This window comes from Polyodon spathula, chromosome 13 (assembly GCF_017654505.1).
Source record: "Polyodon spathula isolate WHYD16114869_AA chromosome 13, ASM1765450v1, whole genome shotgun sequence".
Taxonomy (NCBI): domain Eukaryota; kingdom Metazoa; phylum Chordata; class Actinopteri; order Acipenseriformes; family Polyodontidae; genus Polyodon; species Polyodon spathula.
This window is the reverse complement of record NC_054546.1, coordinates 1,145,562-1,161,247: the sequence shown is the minus strand read 5'-3', so window position 1 is coordinate 1,161,247 and position 15,686 is coordinate 1,145,562. Positions and strand designations below refer to the sequence as shown.

The 15,686-nt window shown below is 37.6% G+C and overlaps 1 protein-coding gene across 1 annotated transcript; it reads right to left on the bottom strand.

Annotated features, from left to right (window-relative positions):
- Positions 1-6,260: 6,260 nt before the first annotated feature.
- Positions 6,261-15,677, bottom strand: dclre1a (DNA cross-link repair 1A (PSO2 homolog, S. cerevisiae)). The gene is made up of 9 exons (XM_041269339.1): positions 14,711-15,677; positions 11,674-13,221; positions 10,643-10,776; positions 10,182-10,300; positions 9,742-9,885; positions 9,274-9,419; positions 8,599-8,753; positions 7,923-8,064; positions 6,261-7,738 (listed from the first exon to the last, which is right to left on the bottom strand). Exons 1-9 carry the CDS (start codon positions 15,123-15,125, stop codon positions 7,560-7,562), a joined length of 2,982 nt encoding a protein of 993 aa, XP_041125273.1. The 5' UTR covers positions 15,126-15,677; the 3' UTR covers positions 6,261-7,559.
- Between the last annotated feature and the right edge of the window lie 9 nt (positions 15,678-15,686).

Below are 15,686 nucleotides of genomic sequence, written 5' to 3'. Positions count from 1 at the left end.
ACAGTACTACCTTATAGCCTATGTGTTACAGCCCTTTGTCATGTTGCTCTCTCCCTTACCTGCCACATTGAAGAGTTCTGTACTTTGATTCAAGTCAATGCATAGCAGAAAAGCATTGCTAAACACTGAAATCTGTTTAATATCTACCCCCTCAAAATGACAAGTGCTTCTCTGACTCATGCTTCTCGGGCTGTGGTATGTGGGTGTGACGATGGTTTAGCAGAACATGTACAGTCCTGTACTGTCAGTACAAATACGCATCGTAGATTAAGCCAGTTTGTTGTTTTTCATGCTATTAATAGAATGAAGGTCTCTGCTTGAGATCCAGATTACATGAAGTTCAGGTCTGGTGTTGCATGTTTTTTCAGTTAAGAGAGGGAAGCTTTGTCCCATACTGTAGCTGTTGCCATCGTCTCTCACTGTTTTAATGAGCACTAAACTCACAAACAAAAAAACACCTGTATTTAAACATTCAGTATTCTTCTAATCTAAATGAAAGAAACTAGTTACTACATGAATGAACAGTGTTTAAGCAACCAAAATCCTGGTGTTCAAAGGGAAATCAGTGTTGTAGTAACGGATGTTGTCCCTGTGGTGGCACTCTATTATTATATAAGTGCAAGACAATATTTTAAATGTGCCTGACACAAAAATCAGTTTTTTATGTCGTTTTTTTATTTTTATTTTATTTATTTATTATCTGAAACACTCATGTGCACTGTTCAGTTAGCATTCCGGTAAACACAGAGGCAATTATTGGATATTAACACTTTTTTTGTTTTGTTTTATATAAAAGTACAGGATTGTTAGTATCAGTAACAGTCACTTCTTAACATTTCTGACCAACAGTATTACAATGTCTTTATATCTGATAACACTTAATATGTGTCTATAAATCAAATATATCAATGCACAAACTTGACGCTTTCTTACTGAGTGTTAATGTATACATCAATGTTTTTCTTTATATTAAACCACTAACCCTAACATTCCACTGAGAACAAACTGGTATTATTATTAATAAAGCAAGTGTTAAAATGGCTTGCTATTATATTCAGCCTTTTTAATTAAATAAAGTCCCTGTATTGTAAGCACATTTAAATCATATTAGTGTTTATTTCAAAAAGGTTTCAATTCTCCCCCCAAAAAACACCTTTTGGACAAACAGAAAAAAGGGTTAGAACAAGCATAAGAACAACAACACATACCTAACAATGATGTAAGATGTGTTGTTGAACAAAGAGAAAGCTGCAGACAGATAGTTGGCTGGATTCTAACACCTCTCACATTCTGCTTTTGTTTTTTGGTTTTTTTGTGGTTCAGAGGGTGACCCCAAACAGCTTCTGTAACAGCTTCACAAACATGCTTTGGGTGGCTGCATTTCTCATAACTAAGCCACATTTTGTTATTATTAAATGTGACCTAAAACAAACTAAACAGTACATATCATTCATCAAAATGTTCAATTATTTTTTAAATTGATCTTAAGTGCTGGAAACAAAGATCAAAATAAGTCACACATAGACTTGCAGAGTAAAGTATTTAAATAGCAACTGAAACAAACAAACCTCACTGAGAGGGTAGAACGCTCTTATAGAAGCAAGAGCTTGAACATTTTTTTCTCCATATCTGTTGCTTGATTGTTTTTTTAACCATCATTTGATAGAATTGTTATATTTTATTGAATTGATTGGGGGGGTGCAAATGATTCGCATGAATAATTTAATTGATCATATTTGTGTAATTTAAAAGATTCAATATGCACACTTCCTGGATCTAATGTCACTGAAGGACAGAGGAAATTATGATACAGCACTGGAATGTAATTTATTATTCTTCGCTTTTACTGACGTTGCTTCATTGGGAGGCTGTGTATCCCATCTATCAATGCGGTTTTGTTCAGTAAGCTCTAAGGAAATACAGGAGGCTAATTTGATATTTTAGCAACTAGTTTTCTTTCAGGATAATACTTCTCAGGGGTAGTTCGTGCCTGATCTTCTTATTGTTTGGAACTGTTTACCGCTAGTTGCTAGGATTTCAGATATTGAACTCATTTTGGTTCTCAATGACAGACCAGTAGGCTCTTCAAAATATCACGCAAGTCCTAATTGCCTGACTTTATCCCAATAATCATCATCACTCACCTCATTAATCATCATAGACACAGCGGCTAAAGAAGGCACGCAACCCACGACAAAAACGTTTCTTTAAGAAATGAAAAGCAGGACGTGGAACGTGATCAAAGTGTCTTCCAACAACGTAGCTCTAATTCGTTCTAATTAAAATGGTAACACTGACCGTGCTTTATTCCAGTTTGAAATACTGTTCATTTTGGTATTACCCTTTTTAAATGATCACCACCAATGAATTCATCCAAGAATTGAACTTGCATTTTAATAAACATATATATGTCCTGTTGTTACAAACTACATTCAATGCTTATTTTTCTACTATTAAATATGCCAGTATGTCCCTTGAGACCCTAACTTGTGCTGAGTGGACAACTGAATAATAATTTAATCTCAATACTCCAGAAGTAAAATATTATTCCATATTAACTGAATTATTCCTGCTTTGTCTCAAAGTCTTAGGTAGAGTGAAAAATAAAAAAAAAATAAAAAAATTACTCCGTCAGTCATATTCTGTGGAACGTGGTAGAAAATGCAAGCCATCTGTTGTCTCCATGATTCTTTTCAACAAGAACGTTTTCTAGCAGACAGTGGAAAGAAGTAAAAAATTATATTATATATATATATATATATATTATATATATTATATATATATATATATATATATATATATACATACACATACATACATACACACACACACACACACACACACACACACACACAATGTGGTCAAGGTGTATTTGAAAAGAGCAAATATTGAGGAATGAAAATGGTCTGCTGGGTTTTTTTATATATACAAATATCACCCTTTAAAGTGTACTTATTTTAACGTAAGAGTATGAACTTTTCTAAAGGTGTACAGAAAATATAAATCCTCCTTTGGTAATGTGTACTGCTTCAAGTCCCTTCACTGGCGAGATTGCTCTTTATCATATTACATAAATAATGCAGTGTTCAGTGGTGGCATGAAATTGGATTTCTACAGCTACACTGCTTATCAGACAAAATAAGCTAAAGCTGACTAGTTCTTGTTTGCTGCACGGAACTCACAAAATCACTATTACTGGTCTAATAACAGACTTCACAAACAATTGCACACAACTGGTATCCGTAAGCAAGTTCTCAATATGCTGACCAGGGACTGGTGGATTGACAATGCACAGAAGGGTTAGTGCAATGGTACTATGGCGCTATATCTGCCTATCATTCACCCATACAATAATTCGTTTTTTTAGTTCATTGTCGGTTTGGCTCCCATTCTCCCAGTGCATCTAGTTGGGTTTATTGGGTTGTTTTGGGAGGGCACATCAAGATTAGTTGTGAACCTCAGAAGATGACCCGATTAGAATTGAGAGCATGGGTTTAAATCCCATTTTATAGCCTGAAATCAATAGTCCTTATTAGGATAAAGAATACAGTTGTTCTACCTGCAAATGGATTTTTGTTTAGAAGTATTTGTCAGCTACATTACTCTAAACACCAGAAAACCATTCAAAATACAATACCAAATGTGTGCGGGTAGAGCTAAAAGGCATTGAGAGGAGGTGCAACATAAAGAGTGGGATTTGAAACAGGTACTTGGATCCATGGATGCCCCAAAGCAAAAACAAACAAAAAAAAAGGATGATTGGACAGTGGCAGAGATGTAATTTATAGAGAGTAACAGTTCATTTCTCTTATTTTACAGCTGCTTAAGCTACTGTATTTACTTACTAGAGGAAATGACCTGTCCCTTGTGTATGCAACTTTTTTTTGACATTGTCTTAACGTAGATTAATGGGTGATGTCATTGAATAGGTACAAACACACTGCAGTGATGGATAGGATTTGACTTCATTGCATTCACAGATGGGATAGAAACAGGCATGAGCCAAATACTGTGGAAACAGTGAGAAAAAGCGTTATCTTAACAGGCTGTGTTTGCAAGAGTGGAGTCTTAAACACTGCTCTAGTGAAGTGATTCATCTTTGACCAGAAGCCATCATAAATCAAGTTGTACAGGATTTAGCTTCTGATTGAACTGCTATTTAAAAACAGTACTCTGTGTAATCACACTGTGAAGTATCCTAGCAGTTTTGTTAATTATTCACAGTTTTCATAATACAAATAAAATACAGAAACCAGTTTACAATCTGTCTAATAAAATAATCCAATCCCTGTATAAATCAAAAAGCAAATCAGGGTCCGGTGCAGCAAACTGGTTCTTCTACAAGCAATATAGTTCCATACATTATAAAATTGAGGTGCTGTAGAAATGGAACCCATTGGTATAACACGCATTTTTGACAGATTTACTATATTGTGCACTACAACAGAGACTTACCCATTTTATTGTAAAAGTGATCTTCACTCACACAGCTGTGCAGCCACAGATGTTACAGAAAGTCAATTTCATTTACACCAGGGGGTCCCAAACTTTTTACCTGAAGCCCACCTGCATTAGGCATTGCAGCCCACTACTAGCACTCCTTGGGAAACTCTAAACTGTCCTTTATTCATTTTAATAAATATTGTGCAAGATGGAAATCGCACAGAATATGCACTGACTGAAAATAAAATTTTTGAAACACTTAAATTTTAGTAAATAAAATAAATTGCAAAAATAAACAGACTTTTTTTAATCAGACCTTTAAATTAGGTACCTTTGTATAATTGAATATTTTAGAAATGCAGTTATTTTTCTTGGTCATCAAACAAGACAGAAGTGCATGTTTCTTATTATTCCCATTCATAAATACCTGAACAGGAATCACTTCTGAGTAAAACCAGTATAACACGTTTTTGTGCACAACTCTTAAATACTAGTTTCTGAACACTAACTAAAATGTCCAGTCGCTACCTCACATTGAACTATCACAAAACAAAAAAAAGCGAATGTGCACAATTAAGAAGGAAACGAGAGCCTTGCATCAGTTGCGTTTTTTGCCAATACTCTGTACTACCAAACACAACTTGCAAAATCACACTTCAGTTGGCTTGTAACATCCCACTCCCCCAAAGAAATTAATAAATAAATCGGAGCGCAGCTGTGCTTAACCAAAAGAGAACTTATGAAAATAAATCCATCTGCAGCGAAATTTGAATTTTTTTTTTTTAGTTTCCAAAAAAACACATTCTAGCGTTATTTTAAAACGCTGAACGACCAGTAATAAAATAGCAGTATATCCAAACATTTTAATGAATCAATTATCGGTATGTAACAAGATTTACAAGTTCGATTAATAACTTAATTTAGTTAATATTGACTCAATATTTTAAATGTTAATACTGTAGCTAGTTAGTCATGTATTCATCAACTGCATTTTTTAATTAATGTTATGAAGTACAAAAGTTAGTATGAAAACATTCCTACGAAAGAAAAAACCCATTCCAGCCCCTCAAAACCGAGCCCACGGTACAGATGCATTCAAACTCCCGCAGCTGCCTTTTTTGTTCTTCATACTTTGCAAAACATGTCCTTTGGTAGCAGATTCGACATGTAATTTTATAAAGTACTGAATACACTGTTTACAGGTAGGCAATCTGCTAGTTTGGATTTGTGAATTTCTGCTTTGATTGACAGTCCACCAATACTGCCTTGCAACACGTTATTTCTCTAGTTACAGCTGCCGCCCGAGTCTGCTTTCCACTATTAACAGAGAAAGAATACATGAAAGGGCATTGCTCCCACAGCCCACCTTCGGGAACCCCCGATTTAACCAGAACCAATTTGGTTACATTTCCATACAAAAGAAAAGCATGTATATTCACATATAAAAGGCTTAGGTCTTGGCAAGAGAAAAGAAAGAAAGGAATGCACTGTGCAAAGAAAACAAGTATTTTTCATTTTGTAGTTCACTAGCAGACATTTCAATTTCTTTGGTATTTGAAGAACCTGCGTCTATACACGTACAACATTACAAATTACATATTCAACTGGCTTGGGAAACATCAGGTTTCAATAAAATGCACTGGACTACTTAAAGGTATCAAAAGTATGGATGGCTAGCCAAGTTTGCCTAAAGCTGTTCAAGTTTATCAAGTAGAACCATCTTGTAATTTCTCAATTTGAAGTAAGTAAAGCAAAGAGAAGAAAATTCACCCAAAAACAGTTTAAAAAAAAGTGGAAAAAATAAAAAGTTAAATGGATCACAATGCAATTTGCCTGTTTTTTCTGATGCAGTCAAGATGATTATCAGTTGCCCTTACTATCAGCACCAAGCTACCTAAACCTTTAAAAAAAATTAAATGAAAACCCACACCCCTCATTTTTTGCAGTTCAGTGAACAGGCTAGATTTGATGTTGCTTTCTGAATGTTTAGGTTGTGTAACACATTTTTGTTCTATGCCATGCAAAGTTCCACTTAGTCAGATAAGGAACAGTCCATTCATTCTGTGTGTAATACTCAACACTAAAACTAGCTTGGTTGCAGGGAGGTTACTTGCACAAAGTTCAGGTCAAGCTCCTAAAGGCTTCCCCAAATGTGGCTTTCATTTCCACGTTGATTAGGGAATTAGAAACTCAAACTTTTGTATTTATTTATTTTTTTTTAATATATAAACACACACAAACACTTGGCACTTTAAAATCAACCACAACTTTTGGTTCCAAGCTTGTAGCCTTAATGAAAAATGATAACTATTTCAAATTACCAATAGAAAACCTAAATACTTGAATCATAAAACAAACTTAAAATTAAGCACTAAACCTGTAAGGAGGGGGAAAAAAGTTGCATTGCAAAATGTACACTATACAGTATTAGTCATATTCGTTAACAGATTTCATAATCTGCAACTACATTTGCAATAGATCCAAAAACAAGCAATGATTATAAATTAGTTATTAAAATGCAAGTGTAACAAGAAACAATGTTATCAAGTCCCACTCATAAATGGGACTTACAATGGCAATCAGTTATGTTGTTCATAACACTACATTATCTACACAATTTAAACATTAAAAATCTTCCATTAAATAGTTTTTTTTAAATGTGTAATTCAGTAAAGAAATATGAAGCAGCAGAGTTCGTAGTGTTTTAAATATGACATGTTCTAGTTCAACTCCTTTATTGCTTTTAGAACAGCACGGATACCTTTTAGACTTTGTCCTAAAAGCAAAAGACATACAAAAAAATTTGAAAGATAGTGAAGTTCTGCTTTTCACCATAGCGTTCAAAGAAATGCAGTTCTCCCATGAAATTGTTTGTGCACAAAAGGCGATCATTAATAGATGCAACATAGAAGGCAACTTCCAAACACTCTGGCCTTTCAGGCACAACACTTCTAACCTCTGTTGCACATGCTGCTCTTTGACAGCACAATCTCAGACAAACCTTCAAAAAAAAGTGCATCAATTGAAAACAAGACTGAAAATGTTTTGCCAACTAAACCATCTTTTAAGAGAGACAGCGTTCATATTGAATGTGGTGACAATCTGCTTAACACGCATTATCTACATGCATTTAATTCTCTCTCCATTTCAGACTTCCACTCACTGAAGACATTCTCCATCGCTCTTCTTTCCTTTGGATTTCCCACATTCACTGTAGGAATGATTTTCTCTGGTTTCAACCACTGGACAAATCTCTTCATCTCCAGGTAGCCACTGTGTTCACTGTAGGGCACATCTGTAAAAAAAAAAAAAAAAAAAAAACTCCTGTTTAGCAGAATGCAGATATGTATTTTACTTCATATAAAAAATGCATACAGTTCTGCATTACAGAATGCATAGTGTCGCTTCTATGTGCTTATGCAACACATCCTACCCAAAACAGTGGGGTTAAGAAAGACTTTAAAGTGGCATGAACTTACCGTAAACAGTTACATTTCCCCTGACACGTGGTCTAATACTTGCCACAGACTCGCTCAGGCCTGAATAGACCCATCCAGTAGGCTTGAATGCCACAATTTGGTCGTATTTTCCTGAAAACTTGTTGAAGTGTGTCTGTAAACCCTGGAAATGATAAGCTGTACGTCAGCAGACTTAACACAGTAAATGTAACCCATAGTTAAGGGAGGTTAATGTTCTGCAAACTCAGTAGTTTGCAAAAACCAAGTGCAGAACAAGCCACAGTATTAACACATTCAATGGCACACATTTAGTGTGTTGTGTTATATACACACTTTAAAATGGGGCATCTCGGGGAGAAATGTATACAGATTGTGATCTTCAGCATACTTACCACAGAAGGGTACAGGAGGAAATTTCACAAAGTGGGTTTTGCAGCAGATCAGCAACAAGGCTGTATTTTTGGAGATGTCAGAGGATACTTTATTAGTATAGGGTTTTCTATATGGTTCACTAGGAGCCAATGATCTAGGTCTGTAGTTGGCGTTAACATGCTAACGTAATGGGCAGTGTTGTGTGATACATTGCCATTGTGGAGTCTGTCCTGTCAGGGAGATGTGCCCAGCTCTGGCATTGTGGTGAAGACTCACTTGTGGTGCACAGGATCGCCAGTTCATATGAATTGCAAGTGGTACTCACTTTATAGCTGACCTGCATCATGGGCAGCACATGTAGTTGAGTGGCATCCCAATCCATTGTGATCAGTTCCTTGATTCTCTCAGACTCCAGGCAACACAAGATGTTGTATTTGTCCCGGGACACGCACACTTTGCACCCCAACACGTCAGCAATAGCTGCAATAAAATAAAGGAAATTAAAAGAATAAAATAAAAAGGGACCTATGCGACAGCTCAGCGTGAAGGGAAGATTAATGCTGCCATTCTAAGGGCAAAGAGTGGAACTGTCCAATTAACATTGAGTGTTCTCAAAATCATGGTGGATGGTCGGGCTAGCCTGCTGGAATCAAATTTAAAAGATTACAAGTTAAAAGTATGACAGGCAATTTCTTTAATATCTGTAGTTGTAATATTACGTTCAATAACGTTATACGCAAGGTCGTACAAAAAAAAAAAGCGATTAAGCTAGTTTGCAATTTGATACCCTTTACTTCCAGTACTGGTCTCTCAAAGCATGGACCTAAAAGACACCTTTGCGTGTGACAGTATGGTTCCAGTGGTGTCTGACATCCATTACTTATTGCACAAGAAAGCTATTGTTACCTCAAAATACTCAAATTGGATCGCAATGAAAAACAAGCAGGCTGGCAGGCTTCTTTAGTTAAAGTCCGCACCCCCCCACCGTTTGCTGCCTCACCCAAGAAGACCTTTTCTTTCCCAATAGAGTAGGCTCCACAGACCACTAGAGTGCGGGGGTTTAAGGTTAATGTTTCAAAGGCAGTGGTAGCAGCAAAGGTGATGGCTTCTTGTTGCGTTGGAAAAGTATATTCAGGGCTGCAGTACCTGTCAAGAATGAACAGAGAGGCTATTCTAAAAATACACGTTGCTGGGTGCTCAACAATAAATCCAAGGTTTCCGAATTTGGAACGGGTTTGTCAGTCTGTGTGGGTTGCAAGTGCACCGATATGTTAAGCAGTTTAAAATCACCTCTAATTCAGATAGGGATCCCACCAAGTGAAAGCCACCAGGGTACAGAATACACAGTACTATCTAACAAACTGAAGAGAACGGCTGATGCATTACCTCAAGTTTTTCCACCCCTCCCCATTTCTTTCAGTCCATCTGAGCAGACAAGAGTCCTACCAATGTCAGACTTTATGCTTACGTGGTATCAAGGTAGAGGGTTTGCACTTTCTGGCCTACTAATTCAGGGTATCTTTCCATAGAAGGGTCTGCCCTGAAATCCCCTGTGTGCAACACAGTCTTCCCATTGGGAAGGTGGAGGAGCAGCATTGCAGCACCTGGACAACTGAAGAAAAAGAAACAGAGTTGAGAAACTCAATATAAAAAACAGAAAAACCAACCAACAACCTCTAAAGGCCTTACTGGTTGAATCTATTAAAATGCAGACTTACCTAGCCAGACCACACTTAACTTAAACTGATTACTCCTAACTTACTTTACCAAGGAACTGATCCTTGTAACAGCAACAGACAGCTGTTAAATGTAATGTATCGGGGGGGGGGGGGGGGGGGGGGGGGGGGGGGGGTTGTCATTAGAGAACACATTTTCTGTCTTGACCGCACCAGAGCATAGAGTACTCACTGATTAGCATCGAGTAATGTAACCTTGACACCATCCACTGTACATTCTGTATTCATCGGGAGAATGTTCACATACTGCTCTTCCACTCCAAGCTTGCTCTTCACTAAATTGCCTGTAATCTAAACATAAGATAGTGTTTTGCGCTAATGAACACTACCTAATTACGTGCAAATAACCTATGACACCTATAATACCAGTAATCAAATTAACCTTGCATGAAAAGCAATGGAATAGGATCCAATTACCAGAGCACAACCAAGGTCAAATTGTTTAGATTTAATCATCAGATTTTTTTCTACCAGATACAGTAGAGTCACTGCTAGCTAAAGTCTGCCCATGCGTGCTGCGGTACTTGATCTGCAGTGTGTGTAAGCTTCAGGAGTCCTGGATGCTAAAAGCTCCAGTTATACCCTTCAGGACAAAAGGTAAGCCAAACGTGTAGTCTCTGCCACTGCACTTACTTTATTGCAATAGATTGGCAACTGAAAGCTCTTCTTCAGCCCCCCATAATGGTCAGAGTGAAAATGGGTAAGGAAGTAAGCAGTGCACCCTTCTATAGCTCCATACTGGAAGGCATCCACTACAAAACCAGTCCCTGTTAAAATAAAGGAAAACAGGGCACAAAGCAACAGCCTCTTTAAATGGTAACACAAACATTAATACACACAGAAAAGACCAAGACCAAAATAAGAGCAGCACGATTAAGAGCACAAGCCAGTGTGAATACAAGTACTGTAGGTAATCATCTCTGCACAAGTTTTAGTGACCAAGGATTAAAACACTTCCGTGTCCCGGTTTCAGCAGTGGGCCATTCGTTTTCTGCTTAGATAATGAATGTTTTACACTGACTAACAGTCACCAAGGGAACAGTACACCTGATAAATGCATCTTTGTGGGTGCTTCCTTCCAAATCGACACCCCTTTGCTACTTTTTCCCCCCCTCATTCTCTATTGCACCACTCCCCTTTGATCAATCACTTGAGAAGCCTCTAAATATCAGTACATTCATTAACACGTAACTGAAATTTCACCCTGCAGAACTCAAAGCAGGCAGAGTATTGCTTTTGTAGTGGAATAATGTATTACACTGAATGATCTTCCCAATAACAAGCACATATGCCTGTAAAAAATACAGCTATTTCTTAATACCTTTTCCAAATTAGGCCCTGGATTTGCATTTGCACCGGGATAATTGTCTTTGTGTACTCAGCAATCACAGAAAGCTCTCAATCAAATGCACTAAAAAAACCATATAGCAAAGGACTTAATGCTCTGAATTTCAGTTGATTATTTTAAGTGAATATTTATTAGGTATCAATGCAAATTAAATAGCAATTGCTTAAAGCAAAAAAAAACAAGAGCATTTTGCATTATTCAGTTTATTATTTAAATAACCAAGCTCCATGCCTGCTGTTCTCCCTTTCAACATGGGTCTTCGAAAGCAAGTCTCTTATTTAGTTTTTATCATTTTAAATTGAATCTAGACACTTACCTGGAATGTTCTTGTAGAAAGGGCATTGTCTGGAGGCAGGAACATATCCATTTTCAGGTCCTTTAACCCAACCTCTTCTCCTTGGTCGGCTTCCCTTTTCTTTTGGGGTAAGTGCTTCATTATTATTAGACCCACCCGCAGCTTCCTGTTCTGCAGAATCCCCGATTGAACTTGTAGCTTTTCTCTTCCTTTGCCTTGGCTTTCTTTTCCTAGAGTGGACTTCTGAGTTTAATTCATCTGTTGCAGCTTGCATAGTCTTGTTGGGTTGCTTCTCTATTACCTTTACCTCCTGCTCTTTCAAGGGCTTCAGTCCAAAAAACACTCCAATGTCGGTTTGCTTAAGTCCCGCACTTGAAGACTTGTTTCTTGACAAGAGTAACCTTTTCGGAGCCATGTTTCGAGAGCGTGGGTTGAGGTTTTGTGATGGTGTGGAGCTTTCAGTTAAAGGCCTTTCTTGTTTTATATTAATGGAATGTAAACTGTTTCTACCTCCAGCGTGAGTCAAACTGTTCCTTAAATGCTCTAAAACTACACTTTGTGGGGAGTTAAATGAAACCACTGCCTCTTTCTTAGCATGTAAAGAGTCTACCAAAATTCTGCTCTTTTCCTGAGTAAAACAATAAGTTGTGCCAGCTGAATCTATCAAATCCTCTTTTAGGGTCTCATTTCCAGGTGAAATCACTTTGTGCAACTGACTCTCTGTACTAATGAGCCCATAATTGTAGTGGCTCTCAGGCTGTGCTAACCCAGCCACACATGTCTCAACTGTCTGTGTGGAGTGATCCACTGCTGTGCTGTTCATTCTTTTATTGCTGTCAATCCCATTTAGTGGAGACTCGTTAAAATAATCAGAAAAAAGGTCAGTATCACTTAAGTCTTCCTCCAATAAATTTGGGGATTTAGTAAGACTTTGTGAACTGGCAGAATCAAGCCCATTAAAGTTGTTAACAACCCCCTCCTTGCATTTATTTATATTGGTGTGAAATAACTGCGGATTTGGTTTAACCTCTTCAGAATCACTGCACAGCGGAGAGTATGATATCTCTTCATCACTAGGAACAGCTGCTGACAGTGAAAGGCTGTTGAAATCTTCTGGTACATTCCTGGGTACTCTTTCTATTGATAATCCACTTGATTTAACATGATCTTTACCTTTTTGAGACAAAAGATTTCTCTGGGACCCTACCAAAGATTGCTTTGTATCCAAATTGTTAGGGGAGCTGGATAGCTTTCCAGTTGCTGCTCTGGGAGACTGAGTTTTCTTTGACCTTTTCTTGAGCTCTGCAGAGGCAGGGGATCTCAAGAGCAGCAGTGCATTCGGCTTGCTGCCGGCAGTATTCTCTTGCTGTGAAGTTGGGGAAGCTCGCGTGGGACTGGGATCGATATTTTGGCTATGGCAGTTGGACGTACTGGCCAAGCTTTCCTGAGCGCTATTAAAGCTGTAGTAGTCTTGGTCTCCTGTGGCCCTGCTGTGAGCCAGCAGGAAGTGAGTATAGCGTTTGTAATGGTTTGGAATTGTGGAACTGCAATGCAGACCGTCGGGGCACTCTGTATAAATAAACACAACGCAGTTTAATAACAGTTAGACGTTATTAACTCAAAGGGTTATTTTAATGCTCAGTATGAAGTGTTGAGACTAGTTCATTCTTGCATACTGGGATGCTCCATAGTTTTATATTTTTTTGTATTTTATAAACCAAAGGGACAGCAAAGCACGTTCATGCTTTAATAAACGCCTGTCCCCGAAGTTATAAACTTTATATTTACCAGTGCCAGCATGTCACATATACAGTACACTACCAAACATCTGCCAACATAAGTAGTGCTTTACTGTGAAGTTGAACGATGGGACCAACTATAATCTCACTACTGTAACTGTTCCATTGAAACAGACTGCCAGTCTGATCAGACATAATTCACTCTCAAAAGAAATGACTCATACTAGTTATAATTTATGCAGGTGTTTTCAGTACACTAGTGTTTCAAATAAAAAATAAATAAATACGATTTTAAAACACATTGCGTATAATCTGTTAATTAATCCCCATCTGCTCCAACAATTTGAACTATTTGCAAAATAAAGCCTTCCAAATTAACTGGAAAGATGAATGCCTATTTATTTTTTCTATAAATCACCCTGGCGAGAGGATAGCTTTTACTCTATTTAATTTGTGCTATGCCTAATAAGTCTCCATGGCAACTAAAAGCAAATGGCTTTAGTCAGTATAGAAATGGAGTTTGGGAAAAGAAAGACAAGTGTCCAATTGACGCTCTACTGTACTGTGAGCTGTTCAAGCAGCCATTGGCAGCCAACCACTACTACTGAGTCTTGAGGTGGTTGGGCGATTTGCTGGATTTTGGAATACTTGTGCTCCATCAGGTGTGGTTGTTTGAAGACCCTTTTGTATTTGATTAACCCCCTGACCATCCTCTAACATGGGCTTTCCTGCTGCATCATAGCACATACAGTACACTAATGTCATCTCTGTTCAAAAGTCTACATTTCATAGAACAGTACTGCGCACAAGCTAAAGCAAAGACACACAGACAGAATCCATGCAATTCTTATACAGCAATTATGATAACTTGAACACAGTCCTCAAGGGCCTGGCATCCACTATCCTAACTGTGAGAGCCGGGGAACAGCATAGCGTTTCACCCTTAGCTGTAAAGAAAACCAAAACCAAGCAAAACGTATGCCAAGCAGTACAACTTACTTGCTCACAGTCTATGTTTTAAGAGACAAATTGTGCAGCGAAAGATGAAATTCCACCAAATCTTTTGTGCTTCAGTATGGAATGCTGTGAATATCCAGTCCTCTGAAATATGGCTTGTATGTGATAAGTGCGAAAGCAGGTGTTTTGCTGAGCATTGCAAGAGGAATACCCTTTCAATGGGCTCTCCATCATAGCCTTGTATAAAATTAGTCTTGGATATTGAACTATGTTGGCACCATCCTCTCTATCATTAGTGGCATCCATGGCGTTTTATTTAGTCCAGGTCTATCAGTATTACAAAGCTTTATGAAAATCCTTACCTGTACCGTCTCCACTCCCAAGGGTGTCCAAGCATTCCGTTACGTGCCAGCAAGGAGTCTGCACAACCAGAACGGAGAAAGGCATTTGACAGCCAGGGCAATGCCCTTCGTGAACAGTCTGTCCATTTGTGGCTGTTTGTTTTTCTGCATTGCTTTGATCTCTCTCGTGTTGTCTAATAGGGGTGCTTGGATTGTGGTGCAGGAAGTAAACAGCAGGTGTAGTCTGGCTGATGCTGGCTTTTGAATTGTCTATATTTTTCTTGAAATTATTTTTTTCTATACTTTGCCTTGTTGTTTTATTACCATCTAGTTCAGACTTTTCCTTTAATTTCTTAGTATTGCGTTCAACTATTTTGGGGGGTTTTCTTATAGACTTGTATTCCCATATGTCATCCTCGGAGACCTTGTCTGACATGGCAGGTTTTCATTGGTTTTTTTATACTGCTGCCTTCATTCCCGGGTTTAATTACAAAATATGACAAGCATTGATCATGCTACACCTTCATTTAACGCACATTTTAAACTCAAAACAACAGTTTCACGAAATAGTAGTAATCAATCATTTTATTTTTACACTGTGCGCTTTTTAAAAAAAAAATTCTAATATTTGTTGTTATTAAATATTACAGTAGGTTGAGTTACTGTTTCTACCAAACACAATACTAAGACGTGTCGTTTATGACATGTCATGGATCTAGCACTATAGGAGATGCAGTTACCTTGCAGTAAATTCTTCTACATGTTTCAAACTGTACGCTGAAAATGCAATTTAATCTGCGATGCACGATTTACACGAACTACTGGACTACACTAAATAAATAATAAAACGCCTTTGATTTAGCATTGCCTTGTTCACTGTTGTTTATTCTGTGTATCAAGTTATGTAACCGAAATACAATCTAAATGTATTTTTGTAAACACATAAGGTACGGATATAAATTACTTCATACTGTACTTACCGCCAGTAATAAGTAAC

What these genes read in the sequence shown, in the direction of transcription:
- dclre1a (XM_041269339.1), bottom strand. Translation starts at nt 15,125, where the DNA reads ATGTCAGACAAGGTCTCCGAGGATGACATATGGGAATACAAGTCTATA. An exon ending in TTTCTACAAGAACATTCCAG is followed by an intron (nt 10,777 to 11,673) that starts GTAAGTGTCTAG and finishes TTATTTTAACAG; the next exon opens with GGACTGGTTTTGTAGTGGAT. An exon ending in GAAAGAAAAGGTCTTCTTGG is followed by an intron (nt 8,754 to 9,273) that starts GTGAGGCAGCAA and finishes ATTTTATTGCAG; the next exon opens with CTATTGCTGACGTGTTGGGG.